A 23,455-nucleotide genomic window follows, 5' to 3' on the forward strand; every position below is an offset into this window, starting at 1 on the left:
CCATACCATTTGAAGCGAGTGATGAGTATTCTATCACATGCTCGAATTCAGTCTTGCAGATATTAATGAAACTTTGAGGCATCAGGAGGTGAGTCACTTATCATGTAGCCAATCCCCTGCTGTTATAGCCATGGCTTTACTATGGCTGGTTTAATCAACATTTGGTCCATGGTAACCCCAAGATGGTGGCAGATATGGCAATGATGGTGCTGTTGAAGGTCAAAAGGAAGTGGCTGAGCTTTCTAGTGTTCAGGGTGATTGTTACTTGGCATTTTTTTTAGCATAATTGTTACCTGTCATTTATTCACCCTGCCTTGTTATCAAGATCTTGCTTATAGGCTAGTGTGGGCTGCTTCAGATAAGTTGTGAATGGAGTTCCACATTGTTGGATTATTAGTGAACAGCTCCTGAGATTATAACAGGGAAGGTTATTGGTAAAAAAGCTGGAGGCAAACAATATGAACCTCAGTGTACATGGAATTACATAGAAATTACAGCACAAGAACAGGCCATTTGACCCAGTGGTCAATGCCGATGTTTATGCTCTACAGAAGCCTCCTTCCATCCTACTTCATTTCACTCTGTAGGAATATCCTTCTATCCCTTTCTCCCTCATCAGCTACTCCCATGTGGTAGCAAGCTCTGGCTGTCTGTTTTTCATTACCAGAAATATTTGCACCTTCTCCATCTTATTCCCTGCTTTAGCCCCAGCGAAACAATGCGGTAGTTGAGTTTTCTACAGATGGTTGTAGATCAGTCCAAATAAGGAATCTCCCACTACTTAACACGTGCTTGTTCTCCTGGAACTGGCAGAGTTCCCAATGAGTAATGAGCTTTGCCTTGCCATGATTTTTGCTCATGAATACTTTGCTTTGTGCCCAATCCTTGTTTTTCACATAGGCATCAATGGCTGCATACTCACTTAGCAAATCCAGACCCAGTAAGTTTTTCCCTTTTTTCCTCACCACCCACCCAGCTTTTATGGGTGGTCACCCATTTCCTGCCCGCTGCTTCAGCATTCCATTCTATCTGTGGGATGATTACCTTCTGGAACCTATCTCCTTGCACATGTTTGATATTAAGAACAGCTAATCTTCATGCTCGGCCATTCTCAGGCAACACAACTCTTGTGATACTTTGCGCATGTGTACTCCCCCTAAATGATACCCTGTATAAATGATACCTGTCTTATGCATGCTGCACACATTGCAAACCTGTCACTCGATGCCATTATTTCCATATTTTCAGGTGTTGTGCAATTCTTGAGTACAACTGAAGAAAAAATTTATTTAAAAAAAAAAAATCAAGGGTGTCACCTGCAAAGCAGAAAACCTTAAAATGAGTATAAATGGGGCACTTGGGCAAATACAATAGCTTTCTCACCAGGGGGGTAAACAAGAAAAAAAAGTCAATGAAACCTTCCAAACTGAAAGAAATTAAGTAACGAAGTGGAATATTTCTAAGTCAGTGTTCCAGGGAATGCAGCTGACATCATTCTCTAGATTGTTAACTTCCGTAACTGATCCTATTTGTCATCAAAACCATCCCTGACCAAAAAAAAAACACTAAATTGGGAGTTTGCAGGGGAAGGATCTGCCGCCTTTGTAATACTTTGAAGAATCTGCTGCCTCTGCAATACTTTGATTTCAACACTAAAATGGCCTTTATGTCTTGCTCCATTTGTTGCACAAACTGGAGGGATGAGGCCACCCCTTCTGAAGCTGCAGCATTGGATACATTTCTTCATTCCCCAGCTTCGGCATCTCACGAAAACCCAGTTTTGATAAATCTAGTGGTAATTTGTCTGAAAGAAATTCCATCGGGAATTTAAATTTTTATGCAGTAAATACTTCTAAGGTTATTTATGCATGCCTAATCTTTTGAGAAATTAATATTTCATGCCATAGCTTCATCGATGGGATGTGGTTGAAAGAAATGGCATGTGCTTGAAGTATGAAACAAACATTTTAGATAGAAAGCTGTAGCAATGAATTCCATACAGCCAATAGCAAATAGAACACTGACTTTATTCTGTCCAAATTATATTTGTGATTAAATCATTATCGCAGCCATTCTTAATAGATTTTGGTTTTAAAAATATTAAATTAGTTGCAAAAATTGAGTCTTTCCAGGCTGTCTGTGAGGCTCATTAATTTTAACTTATTCCATTCTAGGAAACTAAAACTGTCCATCACTGTCTGTGTTGTGAGGTGGTTTGGGGACAGATGCAGTAAGCTCACTGTAATGTGCATTACTGTGTCTGATCCAGGGTAAATAGGGGCCAACATGATTAAAGCATTCTTATTTTTGAAAAAGGGAGAAACTCTAAAATTGATAAATATATATACTCCGGGCTAAGTGGAATTACTGCCTTGTGACATATATGACAGGATTCGTCCTCATGGCTCACGACATCCATGCATGTATGGGCTGCTGAAGAAATGTAAAAGTGATGTCCCATTGCACCCTATTTTATCACTGACTGGATCTGCACAGCATGAATTGACCAAATGATTGTGTGAATTACTATACCCTACTCTGAGTAAGTTTTCCACAAACGTAGTGAAGGATTCCTTCACCTTTGCAAAGATTCTTTGCAACCTACATATTGATGGCAACGCCTTGTGCTCATTTGATATTGCGAGCTTATGAATGTACTGGTGAAGGAAGACATCGAGACTGGTGCCACATCTCTACATCACGGTAATATAGTTGCATTGCCATTTTCTGAATCTGTATTCATTGAACTTGAGAACTTAGCAATGCATCAGTCAAGTTCAGTTTTAATGGACACTATGTATGCCTAAATAGATGGCGTAGACATGGAATCCCCTCTGGGCCCACTGCTCAGTAACATTTTTGTTGGTTTCCATGAGGAACTGTTTTTCTTGGAACAAGCCGTAACTTGCCTCCCCATGCATATTTTCAATATGTAGATGCTAACCTTTGATTCTGTAGCCGTGTGTGAGGGTTTTCTTACGCACCTTGATTTGCTCCATCTCACACTCCAATTCACTTTTCTCGATATGGTAGTTGAGAAATCCACAAACCGGTTCTCCACTACTGTCTACCGCAAGCCTAGCTTCACTGATCAACATGTGCATTAGGATTTGTGCAGCTCCACGCCTTATCAGCAACTTTGTAAGTAAGGCCCTAGCCATTTGCTCACCTTGCAATCTTGACACAGAAATAGAGCACATTGAAGCTGTCCTTTGGTACAAGGGCAATTTTGATTAGATGATTGTTCACTGTGTATCATGCAAACTCACCAATGGGCCAAAGGCGTTGCCATCAATATGTAGGTTGCATATAATCTTTGCAAAGCTGAAGGAATCCTTCACTATGTATGCAGAAAACTCGCTCAGTACAGGGTATAGTAATTAGCACAATTTTGTCAATTCATGCTGTTTTTAAAATTTGTTTAAGTAATAAACGGCTTTTGGTCTGGTAAAGTATTTGAAAAATTTGAACAACAGGTTATGCAAGCTGTTTCATGCTGCTACTGTGCAGTGGCTACACTAGTGGTATTTTCCACTAAAAGGATGCTGTTTCAGTACAAAAAGACGTTTTGCCTACCACACAATTGATCAACGTTGTGGGTAAATTTCAATGCTGGTACAGCACCAAATACATAGGCTGCATATCCCAACAATTGGCTGATTGAATCAAGTAACATGTTCCTTTGGTTGTTCGTCATAGACAGAATGCAGACCGGACTCAACCAGCCCATATTTGCCAAATGCAAAACGAAACATCTAACATTAGCTGTGATTGTGCAATTGGGAAGCACTTACTGAAAAATCCTAGGTGTGCTAATTGCTACACTATAATCAGTCAAGCTCATAATGTGGATCACTTATGCTTGCCAGAAGCCACATACATTCATACAATGTCTTGTTCTCTACAAACAAAAGGAATATGTTCAAGCCTTGCACCTTTTTGGAACTACCCAGGAGCTTGGGGAGCCTACAACTAGAAAAGACCCATTAATGCCAACCCTCTGTTTCCTGTTAGCTAGCCAATCTTCTATCCATGACAACATGTTACCCCCTACACCATGAGCTTTTATTTTTTGCAATAACCTTCGATGTGGCACTTTATCAAATGCCTTCTGCAAATCTAAGTATAGTACATCCACCGGTTTCCCTTTATCCACAACACGTGATTTCTTCAAAGAACTCCAATAAATTGGTTAAACATGATTTCCCTTTCACAAAACCATGTTGATCCTGCCTTGACTTTTTCCAAGTACCCTGCCACAACACCTTTATTAATAACTTCCAACATTTTCCCTATGACAGATATTAAGCTACCTGGCCTATAGTTCCCTGCTTTCTGTCTGTCTCCCTTTTTGAATAAAGGAGTTACATTTGCTATTTTCTTATCTAATGGCACCTTTCCCCAAATCAAGGGAATTTTGGAAAATTAAAACCGAAGCATCAACTATTTCACTAGCCACTTCTTTTAAGACCCTTGGATGGTGCCAATCAGGACCAGAGGATTTGTCAGCCTGCAGCTCTGACAACTTGCTCAATACCACTTCCTTGGTGATTGAAGTACCACTTCCCTTGACATCTCTCTCACTTCACCTCTAGAATTCAGCTCTTCTGTCATTGCTGGGACCAAATTTGTAATGAAGTCTCAAACCTCATGGTCTTGATGGAACCCAAACTTAGCATTGGTGAGCAGGTAATTGGTGAAATTTCTTTACTCAACATATTTTGAATCTTTGGAATTCTATACGCCAAAGAGCTCTGGGTGCTCAGTCATTGAATGTATTAACTAGACCTTTGGATATTAATGGATGCAAAGATAGTGCGGGAAGGTGGAGATGAGGTAGAGAAGATCAGCAGAGATTGTGTTGAAAGGCATAATAGGCTTGAAGGGCCAAATGGCCTACTGTTGTGAGTAGGTGCTACTTGATAGCACTGTCAACCACACCTTCCATCACTTTGCTGATGATTGAGAGCAGGCTGATGTGCCAATTGGTCGGATTGGATTTGTTCCGTTTTTTTGTGTACAGGACATACCTGGGTGACTTGCCACAATATCGAGTAACTGTACTGGAAAAGCTTGGCAGTTAATTCTGGATCACGTGTTTTCAGTGGGTTGTTCTTGCAGCCCATAACCTTTGCTGCATCTAATGTACTCAGCTGTCTCTTGATGCCATATGGGGCGAATTGGAATTGGCTAAAGATTGTTTTTTGTGAAGGTGGGGACTTCAGGAGGAGGTCAAGATAATATCTATCGTGGAAAAATCCCAAGGGAGGGTTGAAGGAGATCAGAATTTATCTCTTCAATTTCTTCTCCTTCTCACTACCTTACCTGCTACCCCCAACGTCTCACCCTCCCAAATTATCATACCCACTTATCTTGGGACTCCTTCCACAAAGGTCAAAAAATTGAGTAATCTTGTTCTCCAGTCTGATAATTCTGCTTTCAGCGGGTCAGTTGAATGTGTGTGAAAGCAGTGTGTAATTACACTGTGAATTGGTTTGGGTGATGATGAATTTGATTATAATTAGCTTGATGAATCAGTTAGTTAGTTTTGATTGCATTAAATATACATTAATGAATAGATTTGTCACTATAGCTATTAAGTGGTACAGATTTGTTTTTCTAAATTTAGTGAAGTCCTCTGTTTGAATCACCATGAAAGCCATGTATGCTAATGTGTTTTCCATTTTGAGTTTTGTGGGGAGAGAGGAGTATAGTGGGCAAGAGGTGGAACTTGGTATAGGACAGTGGTCCTAAAACTTTTTTGCCTGCTGACTACTTAAGTATGGCAAAGGACCCTGTGGACCACCTACCAATCCTAGGCCACCCACTTTCACTTACCACTGCTAATAAACTGATTAGAATTAATGGGAATAATGATGCAGCTTAGATGAGATACTAATGAGGTGATATATGGTTCCAAGCTGGAGAGCTTCAGCTTCAGTCTCCATTCTTAATGGATGCCTCTTTGTTTTCAGCCCCACTAGTGTCGAAAATCCAATCTTGCAGTTGTATGTTGTTGGCAATGTCATTAAGTGTTTCAGAGTTGAGTTTGCAAGTTCAGGATACTCACACCAGTCATTGAGCCAAAAGTCCATCAAACTTTTGCTGAATACCAGCTTCAGTAACCCACCTGATACAAGTTCCACAAGATTGTCAAGCTACCATCAAAAGAGGTAGATAGCGACTGTTTCAATTCAGCCCATGTTTGCAAATAGATTCCTGGTCCACTCAAATCCTGCCTATGGTTTTGAGAAATACTTATCGAATTGCCCATGGAGGCCCCACAAGTACACTTTAAAGTCTTCAACAAGTGCCTGTCAATTTCTTACTTCAAGTAAGCAGGAAATCGCAAGGTCATGAAACTGCCAAATTCTCAATTGTCAGAGCAGCCACACCACAGTCCCATCTTCATATGTAAAACTTTTACTGTCCTGAAATTTACATGCTTTTCCCTGTGAGGCAAGTTTCAGCCCTTTCAAGATGCTGAAAATATCAACCAAGTATACTAGCTGGGAAAGCTACAAGAAATCGAATGAATGAAAAAAAAATCATGCATCATCGGAGAGGTCACACCCTCAACAGTCACTGTCGTGCTGACCTCTTCATGCAGTTCAAAAAGACGTGAGAGTGCTTTTCCCGGCAGCAACCAGTGAATTTCACTCCCCACTTCTCCACTTAGGGTTTTAAAAATGTACATGTTCTGTGGGCATCCTTTGATAAAGTTCACAATTTTTACTTGCCTCTTCAGAACTGTTTTCAGGCCAGCAGGCACTATCTACAAAGCAGGTTGTTCACGATGAATGCTGCAGTGTGTTGCTGCCGCTAGTGGTTCAACTGCTTGGGCACATGCAGATAGACCCTTTAGCCAGCCAGTCATTGCTGAAGCACCATCAGCAAAATACTGACACATTGTGTCCAATCCACTTTGTTTTTCACAATATCCTGAAAATAGCTTGGTATATTTTGTTGGTCAGCAGATATCGGCAGAACAAAAATTCATGTACTTTCCCTGAATATTCATACCTGACATACACCTGAAGATTAGCATCACTCACTATATTGGTGGACTGGTCAAGTTGGAGCAAGAAGTACTGGCTCTGATGTAGGATCGACAAACTGGCATTCCACATTTCCAGCCATAAATGTTATTTGATGCTGAACAGTATCATTCAATGGCATTCTTTGTCTTTTCCCCAAGCATTGCCATTATTTTTGTCGCAGGCTGTGTGATGGCCCATGTGCTTTTGGGGAAGACCCTATATTTTATTTTGGGGTAGTGGTCCGTTTAAGAACTAGGTTTCCCTGGAAGATGAGTTCTTGTGTAAAGCAACTTGCTTCCAGTAACTGATCGTGTGACCAAGCTGCCTGGGTGATGAACAATAGTAAAGCAAAAGGGTAAACAAGTTAATTGTGGGAGTGGAGTGGGGTGGGGGGTGGGGGTGGGGGGGGGGGGGGGGGGGAGGTGGGGGCGGCGGAAAGGATGGGGTGGTTGAGAGAGCAGATTCTTGTGTGTGGTTGTTTCCAAGCAGTTTAGTTTAGAACAACCTAGCTGCAGGGAATTTCTTTATCAAACAAAATTCAGTTGAAATTCTGTGTGCTGTTTAAGTGGTTTAAAAACCTTGATAACTGAAAAACTCTACTAATAGGAGCTTGAACTTCTGCGATAGCCAAGCTGAGAAGGGAGAGTTTCTAGATGCAAGATTCCAAAGTGAAAGTGCATGAGAACCAGGAGAGTTCTGATCCCAGGTGGCTATATAAGCAATGCCTGTGTTGTACTGGGAGTCTACAACTGTGGGATAGTTGGGAGAGATTGAAGGGGCAACCTTGCTGGAAGTAAGCAGCAGGCTCAATAAACCTCATCCTTATGCGAATCTTTGAAGCAATACTCAGACCAAGTGGTTAACCTTCCAATTTCTGATGAGTATTTGACTTAGTTTTTTGGGGGTATAAATCAAATGAGCATAGAAGGAAATTTGAATTAAGAAGTTCAGTTTAGAGCATAAGTAACTGTGTTCATTATACTTAGAATATCTTTAATGTAACTTTAAGACAGCGGGTAGTTATTACTATTTCATGTTCTTTGCTTTTTGTGTCGTAAATTTCTTTTGCTTTAAACAGTAAACCTCATGGCTTCATTCTTTTTGTAAATACCTGGATTTTCAGATTTCCAAAAAAAATAAAGTTACTGGCCTCTACCAAGATCATCATAACTTGATCAAGTTTGCTGCTACAGCATGATCTTTCCCAGCCTTTGCCATCAGGAATGAAACCTTGCATATAGCCTCTGTAGCATGAGCTTTTTTCCCCTACCAGCAGTGTAGTGTTATAATTGTCTTAATTATAACAATTAATTTGTTCTTAAAAAGCTCACAGGGCTTTTCAATGTATTCATTTTTTTTTTGCATTCAAAATGGTGTTTAAGCTTAGAGAGGATTTCATTGCTTCATTAGCCAAAGTTTCGTAACACATAACACAATAAGTGTTGGGATGTTCTTTATCACCCATCCAGAACAATCCCATTTTCAAGTAGTCACTGTTATGGAGTCATTATTGCACAGGAAGAGGCCATTCAGCCCATTGAGTCCATGTTGGCTCTCTGTAAAACAATGCAGTAAGTCCAGTTCTCCTGTTCTATCCCTGTAACCCTGTAAATTTATTTCCCTCATGTGCCCATCCAAATTCCTTTTGAAATCATTAATTGGCTTGACTTCCACCATCCTAGTAGGATTCCTTTTCACTGTTCATGCTCTTTTGGTTAGTCCTATTGTTGTTTTGGTTTTGATTGCTTTTCTTGTTGCAATAATTTAGCTAATAATTTCTTCACTGTCCTCTTGTACCCACCAATAGGCAAGTCATTCTCATCAGATATGTCTTCTGCTTCATTATACACTGCACTTTCCACGTTATTGACAACAGAATCAAAGTGTCGTAGTTGTAGTTCACAAATCACATCATGCATAGTGTCACCACTGGTTGCATTTTCCTTGTACTTATACGATGACAAACTCCATTGAATTTGCACTTCAGATTACTAGTTCAATCCAATGATCCATTTTAATACTGAATTTTTTTGGAAACATTTTTTAAAAGTTTAAAACCGGGATATTCTGGAAGTAGCAGTCAAAGTGTTTAACTTGCACAATAAAGTTACAACCATCAAAGCACAGCCAAAAACTAAAACATAAGACTAAAAAGTTTTTAGTGCAGCTGACTGGCGTGCCGGTACCACTAGCATGCTCGGAGGTGTTGTCTGAGCCCTGACAAAGCCGTAGGAGAGAACCGACCAGACCCCTCGCCATCTGTTGCCACATAAACTGATCAGTTACAGCAACCATAAATACTATAAATATTTTGTTACAAAAGTAATGAAATTGTGTATTTTTTTTATTAGTACAGAACTTAAATGTTGGTGAAAAGCAAGACATGTTGCTGAAGTTTGTCATCTTGCACTTATCAGGACAAGTGCTGGAATGCCAAATTTCAAACAAACCCTATCATTCCCCAGTGCTTTCTCCATGGCAGTACCTTGGCCAATTGGAGCAAAAGAGCATGAACAGTGAAAAGGAATCCTACCAGGATGGTGGAAGTCAAGCCAATTAATGATTTCAAAAGGAATTTGGATGGGCGCATGAGGGAAATAAACTTACAGGGCTACAGGGATAGAACAGGAGAACTGGACTAACTGGATTGTTTTACAGAGAGCCAACATGGACTCAATGAGCTGAATAGCCTCTTTCTGTGCAATAATGACTCCATAACAGTGACTACTTGAAAATGGGATTTTTCTGGATGGGTGATAAAGAACATCCCAACATTTATTGTGTTTTGTGTTACAAAAGTTTGGCTAATGAAGCAATGAAATCCTCTCTAAGCTTAAACACCATTTTGAATGCAAAAAGAATGAATACATTGAAAAGCCCTGTGAGCTTTTTAAGAACAAATGCAAAGAATTGCTCAACAATTATAACACTACACTACTGGTGAGGGAAAAAAGCTCATGCTACAGAGGCTATATGCAAGGTTTTATTCCTGATAGCAAAGGCTGGGAAATTTGAAGCTGTAGCAGAAAACTTGATCAAGTTATGATGATCTTGGTAGTGACCAGTAACTTTATTTTTTTGGAAATCTGAAAATCGAGGTTTTACAAAAAGAATGAAGCCATGAGGTTTACTGTTTAAAGCAAAAGAAATTTACGACATAAAAATCAAAGAACATGAAATGCTACTACCCGCTGTCTTAAAGTTACATTAAAGATATTCAAAGTATAATGAACACAGTTACTTATGCTCTAAACTGAACTTCTTAACTCAAATTTCCTTCTATGCTCATTTGATTTATACCAATCAGCAGCCGCCTTCTACTGTAGTACAAATTGATGGGACCCTTTGAAATTTGGCATTCTTGAGTTTTCCCTAATGAGAATGCAAAATGAAAACTTTGGCAACTTGTTTCTCTTTTCAGCAATATTTTATTAAATATCATAGGTAAATATTAGCTCATGCCAGAAACAGAAATATAGACATTTCAGTGTTATAAACACCAGTGCTACAAGAGAACACGTTTATTTGAAGCATTCTAATTTGTGTTATAAAATCACCATGGTAATCTTCTTTTGAGGAACTTAGAAACATAGGAAATAGGAGCAGGAATAGGCTATTCAGCCCCTCGAGTCTGCTCCACTATTCAGTTAGATCATGGCTGATCTTGTACCTCAATGCCAATTTCCTGATCTATCCCCCCATACCCCTTGCTATCTTAACTATCTAGAAACCTATCAATCTCTGTCTTGAACACACTGAGTGACTAAGCCTCCTCCGCTCGCTGGGGTAGAGAACTGCAAAGATTCACCACCCTCTGAGTGAAGAAGTTCCTCCGCATCTCAGACCTAAATGGCCTATCTCTTATTCTGAGACCGTGTTAACCCACAGCCAGAGAAACATCCTTCCTGCATTCACCCTGTCAAGCCCTGTAAAAATTTTGTATGCTTCAATGAGATCACCACTCATTCTTCGAAATGCTGGAGACTAGGCCCGGCCTCCTCGACCTCTGCTTATAGGACAATACCCGCCATCCCAGGAATCAGTCTGGTGAACCTTCATTGCACTCCCTCCCTTAGTTAAGGAGACCAAAACTACACGCAATACTCCAGGTGCGGTCTCACTAAGGTGCCATACAATTGCAGCAAGGCTTCTTTACTCCTGTACTCAAATCCTTTTGCAATAAAGGCAAACATACCATTTGCCTCCCTAGTTACCTGCTGCACCTACTTTTTAGCTTTCAGTGACTTATGAACAAGGATACCCAGTTACCTTTGTACATCAACATTTCCCAATCACTCACCATCTAAGGAAATACTCTGCTTTTTTGTTTTTCCTACCAAAGTGGATAGCTTCACACTTTTTCACATTATATTCCATCTGCCATGTTCTTGCCCATTCACTTAGCCTGTCTAAGTCCTCCCGAAGCCTCTTTGCATTCTCCTCACAATTCACATTCCCATCTAGTTTTGTATCATTAGCAAACTTGGAAATATTACAATTGATCCCCTCATCCAAATCATTGAGAGAGATTGTGAATAACTAGGGTCCAAGCACTGATCCTTGCTAGTCACAGTCTGCCAACCTGAGAATGAGCCATTTGTCCCTGCTCTCTGTTTTCTGTCTGTTAACCAATTCTCAAACCATGCCAGTATATTACCCTCAACCACATGTGCTCTTAATTTTGCTTAATAACCTCCTGAGTGGGACCTTATTGAAAGTTCTCTGAAAATCTAAATACACCACACCCACTGGTTTTCCCTGATCTATTCTGCTAGTTACATCCTCAAAAAACAGGTTTGTCGAACACTGTTTCCCTTTCCTAAACCCATGTTGACCCTGCCCAACCCTACCATTATTTTCTCAGTGTCCAGTTATCACATCCTTTATAATAGATTATAACATTTTCCCTACTACTGATAGGCTAACAAGTCTGTAGTTCCCCGTATTCTCTCTCCTTCCTTAAATAGTGGGGCTACCTTCCAATCCACAGGCACGGTTCTAAAATCAGCAGAATTTCGAAAATTACCATCAACACATCCACCATCTCTATAGCCATCTCTTTCAACACTCTGGGATGTAGAACATCGGGTCCAGGGGCTTTATCAGCTTTCAGTCCTATTTAATTTCTCCAGTGCTACTATTTTACTAATGCTAATTTATTTCAGCTCCTCTTTCTCGCTAGTCCCTTGGTTCTCAAGTATTCATGGGAGATTTTATGCAGCTTCCTCTGAGGACCGATACAAAGTATTTATTTATTTTCTCTGCCATTTCCGTATTCCCCATTATAAATTATCCTGTCTCTGCCTGTAGTGGGTCTACATTTGTCTTTGCTAATCTTTTCCTTTATACACACTTATAGAAACTTTTACAGTCAATTTTTGTTTTTCACTAGTTACTTTCTGTTTTCCCTTTCTTTATCAGTTTCTTTGCCCTACTTTGCTGAATTCTAAAATGCTCCCAATCTTCAGGCTTGCTACTTGTTTTTGGCAACTTTATAAGCTCTGCCTTTGATCTAATACAATCTTTAACTTCCTTTGTTAGCCCTGATTGGATCACTTTTCCTGTTGGGATTTTGTGCCTCAAAGGAATGCATTTTTATTGTAAACCATGTATTAATTCTTTAAATGCTAAGCATTGCCTGTTTACCGTCATACCTTTTGGTGTGGTTTCTCAATCTACCACAGCCAATTTGCCCCTCATGCTTGTGTAGTTTATTTTGTTTAGGCATGAGACCCTAGTTTCGGATTCGACTACATCAGTTTCAAACTTTATGTAAAATTCTACCGTTTTATGGTCACTCTTTCCAAGAGGTGCCTTTATAATGAGATTATTAATTAGCCCTTTCTCATTGCACAACACTAGATCTAAAACAGCCCATTATCTAGTTGGTTCCCCAACATACTGTTCCATAAAACCATCTTATATACATTCCAGGAATTCACCCTCCATAGCGTTAGTGCCAGTCTATATGTAGATTGAAGTCCCCCCATGCTTACTGTATTACCCTTGTTACATGCATCTACAGTTTTCTGATTTATAACATGCCCTGCATCACCATTACTGTTTGGTGACTTATAAATAACTCCCACCAATGTTTGCTGCCCCTTGCTGTTTCTTCGCTCCACCCAAACTGATTCTACGTTTGATATTCTGATCAAAGATCCTCTCTCACTAGTGTACTGACACCAATGAAAACTAACACTTTAGCTCCCTGAACTTTGTTCGACTTATATAGATGCGCAATAAATCTTATAAAACCTACCTTGTTGTTCGCACTTAAGGTGACTTGTGCAGGACATGCAGGAGTCGTTGGTTGTGTGATGTGGTGGATTACAAGTGGTGGTGATCTGGATTCAGACCTGTTCTCTCATGTGGTCTCATTTGTGCCACTGCACATCGGTGACTTGTGTTTTGGAACAGTTAGAGGGCCCTTACGGACCACAAAAAGCACTAGCATAGGATTGATTAAATTACATCTGTGTGGTGCGTTTATGAAAATTCAACTTAGCTGCCCTGCTCATTCTTTGGCTATAACCAGAATTTCTACTTGCTACTAGACCTAGAGAAAACTTGAAATGGAACAATATAGCAGGGAGCCTGCTTTAAATGTAAAGCATTGTCCCCTTCTTATCTTGTTTCACTTTTTTTCTGTTTCTTATCCTCAAGAAGTTAACTCCTGCTGGGGTACGGTTTGCCCTTCAGTGCCCTGCCTAAGTAATGAGCTGAGACTGAGTGGCGATAGGTTAATCCACTGTGGGGAATAATCTAACCTGTTTTGTCCCCACTCAGTGTCCTTGTACATTTCCAGCAGGATTTACAGAATTAAGATTGGTGGCAGAAATTTGACCAAGTTTCCTCTCCCTTAATACAAGACTGCCGAGGCCAATTGTAATGTTACAACACCAACTAACACAGGAGAGATTCAGGACTGAAGTTGGGACCTCTCTGTGGTCTAGCCTGATGAGCCATCAGAAGATATCTGCAGTTTTGTGTGTTGTTATTTCTGTTTTTATGAGGGGATATTTTATAGCTTTTCACTATTAGAAGTAGGTTATGATAAAAATGGTGAAATTGTTTTTTTCTCCCATCAGACATGCCACTTCACGTGAGACGCAGCAGTGACCCTGCATTGATGGGTCTTTTGTCTTCTGTAACGGGACCTAACCTTAATCCAACGGAGCCGTCTCGCAAAAATCCTACCCGTTGGTCTACAACACCGGGCTTTCCAAAGCCAAGCCAAACATCTAGTAGCCTTGACAGAAAAAAGGTAGGTTCACAGTTTTACTCTTAATTCTAGATTTGGAAGGTGGAAAGACTTGCACCAATATAGTGTCTCGGGGAATCCTACAGCGCTTCACAGACGTCCAGTTTATTTTTTTGAAGTGCTGTGACTGTTGTAGTTTCAGTAATGTGCAGCAAAAGATTTGAGTATTGGATTTTCTGGTGAACTTCTAGCTAAATAAAGTTAATAAGATGCATACACTATACCCATTTTTAAAGGGTGTTTTAAACGAGCAAGAAACCAGTGAGATCTGTATCCCCAGAGGATGCGGTGATGAGAGAGTATGATTTACTCAACTGCAATGGCTAATTTATACAACTATGACACCATTATTTTGCTTTAAAAATAGTAATATACTAAATTGTTGAGAAAATGGCTTAGTAAAGTGAAGCATATTGACCCTTTCATGATAAATTTACTTTTTAAAATATCGCTTTAGTAATCCTATTTCAATACCTACTGGCTGTCAATGCAGAGTCTAATCCTGTGCAGTGCATTCCCTTTACTGAGTGCCTGCTGTTTTGAATTCTGTTGCTATAATTATACAGTCTATGTATTCTACATGTTTTATTTTTTGTTTCCAATCCTCTGGCTGAATCAAGTTTAATTACAGCGGAACCTACCTTAATGCCCACAACAGAGGCCTTTTGGGAAAAATGCAACATGTAGCCTTGTGCCAAATGCATTCTTATGTAGCTTCCAATCATTAACATGCCTTAAAAATGTCTAAAGCTGTGTAGCAGTCAATTGGCTCGAAAATGTTGGAAGCATTTGGAAATTTTATAAGACAGCAATGAAAATGATTTGAGCATTATCTGGTGCTGTTAAAATGCAGGCACTTAGCTAGGAGATGCTGAAATAGTTCAGATGATTGAGTGTAAATTCCATTAATTGTAATGGAAATAGGTGCTGTATAGGAGTCTGGCTTTCAGTTACTGACGCCATACAATCTATATAATGGAGGCTCTATTATAAGAACATAAGAAATAGGAGCAGAAGTAGGCCATTTGGTCCTTCAAACCTGCTTGGCCATTTGGTCTTTCAAGCCTGCTCTGCTAATCAAGATTATGGCTGACCTATCTCCATACTGCCCTTGCTAAAATGTGTGTGTTATGAATATGTAAAGCTTCAGTGGAGCTGGGAAAATGGTTGTTCAGTTTGAACTAGATGGAAATTATTCTTTAATCTATCCTGCAGAATTGTTAATCAAGTTTGAAGAACAACTTTGGTTTGAGGATAAGAAATAATTTTTTTCTCACTTAGATTCATAGAGTCTTGATATTACAATATGGAAAGAGGCCATTCCACCCATCATGCCCATGATTCTGCCAGTTTTGCAAATAGGGGATGACTAATTGCATTCGAGCTCCTCTTCTTTTAATGTATCATTCCTTTCCAAACATGTAATATATTCTGCTTCAGTAACCAATTGTGATTTTTAAAAAAATATTTCATATTCTCTTAACGCTCTGTGAATATATTTTTCTGACTTCCTTATCATTCTCCTAATGATAATTCTCACTCTATTCCAAATTTCTTGTTGATTCATCACTCAAGGAAAAGCTTTCTTTTAGCCTCCCAAAGCTTTCATAATTTTGAAAACCTTATTAATCGCCTTCTCAACGTTCATTATTTCAGTGAAAAAAAATTGAATGATAGATTCATCCTGAAACCAAACTTATTTTTGTTGCTATAAATGTGCTGAATTATCTACTTTTACATCATTCCCAGGTCAGCAATATCCACCTAATGATAGGTTTGACAAACATAGCCAATTTGGTGATTTGCCAGTGTAAAGTAGTTGCCTGAGTTTCCTACCCTCTTTAACTCTCCTGTTGCTTTCACTGTCCTGTTTACATGGAATGAAAATTGATTTTCCTCTTTAATTGTGTTTATGCAGAGTAACTGCTCTTTCTCAACAGCAACCCCCCCCCCCCCACCACAACACACACACCCTCACACCCACACCCTAGCCCCTGTCCCAAGAGATCAGATAATTGAATAAAAGCTCCTCTATACGCCAAAAACATGAAAACTGAGTTTGATTGCAGGTTCACACTATGATGGAGGATGTTTTGGCTTGTTTAGGGACTGATGGGTCTTGATCTCATTTATCTTGAATGAAAATTCAGAACATGATTGTGTTACTTCAGACAGTAAATTTTGTGATAGAGGAGAAAACAGGGGAGGTGATGGTCAGTTCAGCTTTGTAGCTCAACAGCATATACTTTAAGAGATTGAAGAGTTCATCAAAAAGTACCTAAAAATTAAATGAGCTAAAAGCAAGCCAACTAGGGTTTTCCAGTTTAGCCTGTCATTAACACCCAAAGTGTGCAGAAAGTGCCCGGCGATAGTGATATTTTTTACATATATATGAGTGTGCCTTTATCCTTACCTTAGCTCAGTGAAAGCACCCACACATCAGAATTGGAAGGTCTTGGGTTCAAACTTATCTAGACTGGTGCATACAACTAAGGCAGGCATTTCAGTACAATATTTGAGGGAGTGCTCCCTTGATGGAGGTGCCACCTGTCAAAGTTCCACTTCTGATTGGTGCACTGGCCATCGACACTACTTCCGTTTTCTCCCAGGTTGCTCACAGCAGCACCTATGCGATCTGCCTTTGGTTCTGGGGGATTTCTAGGCAATCCAGAAGGTTCGGCAATCCTAGCCGACCACTACAGTCCATCTACAACTCGTGCTATAGCCCTGCACATTTCAAGCAATAACTTGTTTGTGGAAAAAGCTTACCAGTGGAGCAAGATCAAATAGGATTCTGTAGATCGTAACTGCTTTACTTAAGCTTGCATAACAACAGCAACTTGTAAATTCTGATGCATCATAAATTTTATGTTGTGCATGGTTAGCAATCTGAACTGAGTGAACTTGGGTTTAATTAAAAATAAAGGCTTATTGGTTGCCTGCCTAAGTAGTTCAGAACAAAATAACGATCTGTCGCTGTGTTTACTAAATTATATAGAAAGAAACAACTCCGAGGAATCCAATGAATGGACAGGACAACTACAGGAGTTTACCAAGAGATGCTGGCCATTGGTCAAATCAGTTTCAGCGAGACAATGCCCGATCTTCTTTAAGTGCCACTCATCCGATGGTGGATAAATGGCTGGAAAGGCAGGAACAGGTAATTTAATGAAATCTAATCCGTAGAAATATCTGCCAATTCAGCGTATTCATGAACAAAAAAACCCAAAAAATCTGCAGGTGCTGAAAACCTGAGGAAAACAGAGGATGCTCGAAACATTCAGCAGGTTTGTCAGCATCAGTTAACATGTTGGGTAAAACAAAAACAGAATTACCTGGAAAAACTCAGCAGGTCTGGCAGCATCGGCGGAGAAGAAAAGAGTTGACGTTTCGAGTCCTCATGACCCTTCGACAGAACTTCTTCTCCGCCGATGCTGCCAGACCTGCTGAGTTTTTCCAGGTAATTCTGTTTTTGTTTTGGATTTCCAGCATCCGCAGTTTTTTTGTTTTTAACATGTTGGGTATGTTGACATTTCACTTGCAGGCCCTTCATCAGAATTCACATCCTAATGTTGACATTTACACAGATTCACTCTGGATCGTTATGGTAACTTTGTCAAACTGCATGTGTGTGATCCACGATGTGGAATAATTTACCCACAAATCCAATCTCTGCCAGGAGTTTGGAGTTTTTTTTCCTATCTTGAGCAGAAATCAAAAAGTGATGTGAGCTTTGAAAAATAATTCCTGCCACTCTTAGCAACATCCTTCCATTATGCTGGCGGTATGAGGAAATGGCCAGTTTATAATCTACTCACTGTGTTGCTCAACTTTCTACTTCATTCAAAAGCAAACTGTTCATTAATGTCATCCTGTCCAGAGCCCACTGCTAAAATAATTAAAATAGCAGTCCCATTGTAGTGAAGGAAATGTAATGTTATAGGCAGGATTTCTGCGCAGTACTCCGTAAAGCTCACAATGCTTTGTGTGCAAACAACTTACATTTACTATGCTTATTTTATAGCAACAAAAGGCAGTCTCAGATGTGTCATTGGTAACGTTTCCATTATCTCAAGGAGCAAAATCTGCTTAGCTTTGTGACACTGGGAAGATATGGTCATTCCTGCGGATAGACCTCTCATGTGCAAGTAAAATAAAATAAATTGAATTACTCAGACATACTAAGTTATTGTGAAAACGCATTAGAGTGTCACTTTCCTTCGTCAGGATTGCTGCTAGACATAAGCGCACATATGCATGATGCAGCAGGAGTTCCAGATTGGATTTCCCTGCCTCTACCATGCAGTAAGGTTCCTGATTTTAGCTTGCTTGTTAAGAGGATGCCTGGAGCTGCCTCCTGTGAAGGCCTTTTAATAGGCACAATATTACCTCAGACTCTGGTTGGGACTTGGGTTTTGTGTAAAGGTTACAGCTTTGGACTGGGAGTCTCAGTCAGAGTTAATCTGTGCTTAGGCTTTGCCTGTAAAAACTGGCCAGCAAAGGCTGACCTGAACCAAATGGAAAGATTGTGTAAATGCAGTGGGGTCAGTGTTTAGGCCACTTTTTACAGGAATTACTGACCCAACCCTCAGCCCAACATTTCCAAATCACCCCCTGAGCTAAACTCATAGAGCAATGGGAAGTATAGGAGTGGAGGAGGCCATTCTATTCCAAGTGACTCTGCTGATTCTATTGATGTCTCCAGTAACCCCATTCCAGTACTCGGATCCTTTTATATTCCTCCTATTTGATTACCTAGCCCCTTTTTAGATTATGTTCTGGTCTTGATCTCAATAACTTGTGCTGAAGCATCCCATGGCCTCGTGATCATCGGGGTCATGAGCCAACCTTTTCTCTTTCCCTTAGTTTTTTCCAGTGAGAATTCTCGATCTTCATCTTTCTGTTTCCCCATTTGCCCAGCAGTGGAAGCAGCCTTTCACTGTTCACCCACTGTACTGTTCTCAGCTTGCAGTCAGCCACTCCTTTCTCAACATTGCTCCAATTCACCACATGGCTGCCGCTCCCAACTCTACTGAAAATGCTTGTTTCTATGTCCCACCCCATTCTCCCCCATCTGCACGAAAACCAATCCCCTCTCTTTCTCCCCATCATACTACCGCCTTTCCCTGGCACCCCTCTCTCTCTAACTCCCAATCCTTGACCTCTCTCTTTGAGCCCCGCCTCCCAACTCCCATTTCTCAGTCTTGCACTCCCACTTAACCTCCAAACTCCACAACTCCCCTCCAAGGCTACCAACAGCATTGCTCAGGAGATCCATGTCCCATTATGGGAGTTTCCCAGGCAATCTGATAAGAGTTGGCATCATGGTGGAGGTTTGGGAACGAAAAGCCACAATTTTCCTTCGGCTCCCAATATTATTTGAACAAATGACTAAAACTGATAACTCCTGCATTATTTTGGCGCATAGGTACTACTACAGCCTTTTGGTTTATGAATGTTTTTATTGATTGGACTAATTCTACCCTATAACCTTATAGGTCACTGCAGTCATATCTCACAGTGGAGAGAGAGCTTAAACATGCAGGTGACTGTACACACTTAGCAATTGTAGTCTGTGTTTACATATAATCCACATGACATATTTTAACAGAATTTTTTTTGATTCTGAATCTTAATAAAGGAAACTACGATGGTCTGAGGTATGAGTTGGCTATGATGGATTGGGAAATATTAGTTAAAGGGATTACGGTGGCTAGGAAATGGCAAACATTCAAAGAGCGCATGGGTGAATTGCAACAATTGTTTATTGCTCTCTGGCACAAAAGTAAAACAGGAAGGGTAGCCGAACCATGGCTTACAAGGGAAATTAGAGAAAGTATTAGATCCAAGGAAGAGGCATACAAATTGGCCAGAAAAAACAACAGACCTGAGGATTGGGAGCACTTCAGAATTCAGCAAAAACTGACCAAGGGATTAAGAAGGGGAAAATAGAGTATGAGAGTAAGCTTGCAGGGAACATAAAAACTGACTGTAAAAGTTTCCATAGGTATGTGAAGAGAAAAAGATTGCTGAAGACAAATGTAGGTCCCTTACAGTCAGAAACAGGGAAATTTATAAGGGGGAACAAAGAAATGGCTGACCAACTAAATACATACTTTGGTTCTGTCTTCACAAAAGAGGACACAAATAACATATCAGAAATGTTGGGGAACACAGGGTTTAGTGAGAGGGAGGAACTGAAGGAAATCAGTATTAGTAGGGAAATGGTGTTGGAGAAATTGATGGGATTGAAGGCGATAAACCCCCAGGGCCTGATAATCTACATCCCAGAGCATTTAAGGAAGTGGCCCTAAAAATAGTGGAAGCACTCATGGTCATCTTCCGAGATTCTATAGACTCTGGAACAGTTCCTACAGATTGCAGGATAGCTAATGTAACACCACTACTTAAAAAGGAAGGTAGAGAGAAAACGGAATTATAGACCAGTCAGCCTGATGTCAGTAGTGGGGAAAATTCTAGTGTCCATTATAAAAGATTTAATAGCTGAGCACTTGGAAAACAGTGGCAGAATTAGACAGAATCAGCATGGATTTACGAAAGGGAAATCATGCTTGACAAATCTACTGGAATTTTTCGAGGACGTAACTAGTAGAGTTGATGAGGGGGAGCCAGTGGATGTGGTTTGTTTGGACTTTCAGAAGGCTTTCGACAAAGTCCCACATAAGAGATTAGTGTGTAAAATTAAAGCGCATGGGATTGGGGATAATGTATTGAGATGGATAGAAAACTGGTTGGCAGACAGGAAACAAAGAGTAGGAATAAGCAGGTCTTTTTTTGAATGGCAGGCAGTGATTAGTGGGGTACTGTAGGCGTCGGTGCTGGGACCCCAGCTATTCACAATATATATTAATGATTTAGATGAGGGAACTAAATGTAATATCTCCAAATTTGCAGATGACACAAAGCTGGGTGGGAGGGTAAGCTGTGAGGAGGATGCAGAGATGCTTCATTGTGATTTGGACAAGCTGAGTGAGTGGGCAAATGCATGGCAGCTGCAATATAATGTGGATAAATGTGAGGTTATCCACTTTGGTAGCAAAAACAAGGAGGCAGATTATTATCTGAATGTCTATAAATTGAGAGAGGGGAATGTGCAACGAGACCTGGGTGACCTCATACACTAGTTGCTGAAAGTAAGCATGCAGGTGCAGCAGGCGGTAAAGAAGGCAAATGATATGTTGGCAAGAGGATTCGAGTACAGGAGCAGGGATGTCTTGCTACGATTATACAGGGCCTTGGTGAGAGCACACCTGGAATATTGTGTGCAGTTTTGGTCTCCTTATCTGAGGAAGGATGTCCTTGCTATAGAGGGAGTGCAGCGAAGGTTTACCAGACTGATTCCTGGGATGGCGGGACTGAAATATGAGGAGAGATTGAGTCGGTTAGGATTATCTTTGCTGGAGTTCAGAAGAATGAAGGGGGGATCTCATAGAAACCTGTAAAATTCTAACAGGACTAGACAGAGTAGATGCAGGAAAGATATTCCTGATGGTGAGGGAGTCCAGAATCAGTGGTCACAGTCTGAGGATACAGGGTAGACCATTTAGGACTGAGATGATAAATTTCTTCACCCAGAGAGTGGTAAGCCTGTAGAATTCACCACCACAGAAGGTAGCTGAGGCCAAAACATTGTATGTTTTCAAGAAGGAGTTAGATATAGCTCTTGGGGCGAAAGGGATCAAAGGATATGGGGAGCAAGCGAGAGCAGGCTATTGAGTTGGATGATCAGCCATGTTCATGATGAACGGCTGAGCAGGCTCGAAGGGCTGAATGGCCTACTCCTGCTCCTCTTTTCTATATTTCTATAATACATTTAACTTGCAAAACCCATTTCAGTGTGTGGCTTCACATTTTGTACTAAGTAATGATGCTTTGTTTTATTGAAATAAGTTGTGGCAGCTGGTTTGCTTAGGCTTGCTGACAGACTGTCTGGAAAAAGTTACACATTTTACTTCAACTGGAAATTTTTGGGAATTTGTGTATGTTCCTATCAGCTGAACTGTGTAAGTTTGATTCTGGCCAGCTATTGAGTGGTGATGTTTCCTTGTGAATGAGTGACAGTTTGGTGTGGATCCAGTGCTTGTGACTTTAAATAATGCATGAAAACTGCATATTTTAATGGCTTCAGTCTCACTCACTGTTAGTTAACTGCCTTATGCAAATATTTTATTTGGAGATATAGAATGTGTGTATTTTTCCACATTTCATGTAATAAAGTATTGTGATTGCCTTTTTGAAGCTGTTTTGAGGAAATAAAACTGTTTCTAGACAATAATCCTGTAGTTATGGGCAAGGGAGCTCATAAACTGTCTGGAATGCATTTAAGGGGTTTGGTTCATGTTACTGTTTGTCAAAATGAAGCCTGTGTTGTCAGTAAACCTCATCTGAACTGAGGAGGTGTTTGTGCAGGTTTTTACTCACCTTGAGAATATCTCTTAATTGACTTGTTGTATGATCCATATGGCTTCTGCTTTAAAGCGAATATGAGTTTTAAAATGGTTGGCACATTTCTTCAGTGCGCAACAAAGCCTAGTAATTGAGGTCACATGTCCCCAACTGTCATTATAGGGTTATTTTGTTAAGTATATTACAGGAATATTCCCTGCACTGTGTTTCTAAAATTCATTGTCTTCTGGACATGCCCTAGGTAATTTCCTATTTGGACTAGCTTTCTACTGCTTTCTAGTGGCCTAGTGAACATTTCAAACCCAACACAGCTAAGGAATGAAATTTAGTTTATCCATGTGTTCACTTCAGATCCTCTATGCCACTGGATGAATTGATCCCTGAATGCTGAAATGTTTACTATTTATTTGCTACCACAGCAGTGCAACTGCATCTGTTTTGATCTTTTTGAGGTAAAATGCTTCAAAATATTCCATTGGCTGATGTTGAATTTTAGTTCTCATTCGTTCAGCATTGACTTATGAATAAGATAATGGTGGTGCTGCATGGAAAATAACCTAAACATCCAACATATTTGCACCCTGACAATGTGATTTTTGGTCAGGTGGTTTTCCTTCATTCTGTTGCTGAGAGACACTCCCATGACTCTTTTTTCCCATTATCTGAAGCAGTTTTGAATTTTCTGTTTTCTTCCTTTGTTACATTTTCTTCCACTGGAATGGCA

At 40.2% G+C, this 23,455-nt stretch overlaps 1 protein-coding gene across 5 annotated transcripts in view; it reads left to right on the forward strand.

Annotated features, from left to right (window-relative positions):
• The window catches only part of pard3aa (par-3 family cell polarity regulator alpha, a), a 799,897-nt gene that overhangs the window by 372,119 nt on the left and 404,323 nt on the right, over positions 1-23,455 (forward strand). For all 5 annotated transcript variants that reach the window (XM_041183914.1, XM_041183910.1, XM_041183913.1 and 2 more), the window contains exons 4-5: positions 14,132-14,307; positions 17,303-17,464. In XM_041183914.1, the coding sequence (XP_041039848.1) occupies positions 14,132-14,307; positions 17,303-17,464 (338 nt within the window). The remainder of the gene's footprint in view (positions 1-14,131; positions 14,308-17,302; positions 17,465-23,455) is intronic.

Source organism: Carcharodon carcharias, chromosome 3 (assembly GCF_017639515.1).
Source record: "Carcharodon carcharias isolate sCarCar2 chromosome 3, sCarCar2.pri, whole genome shotgun sequence".
NCBI classification, from domain to species: domain Eukaryota; kingdom Metazoa; phylum Chordata; class Chondrichthyes; order Lamniformes; family Lamnidae; genus Carcharodon; species Carcharodon carcharias.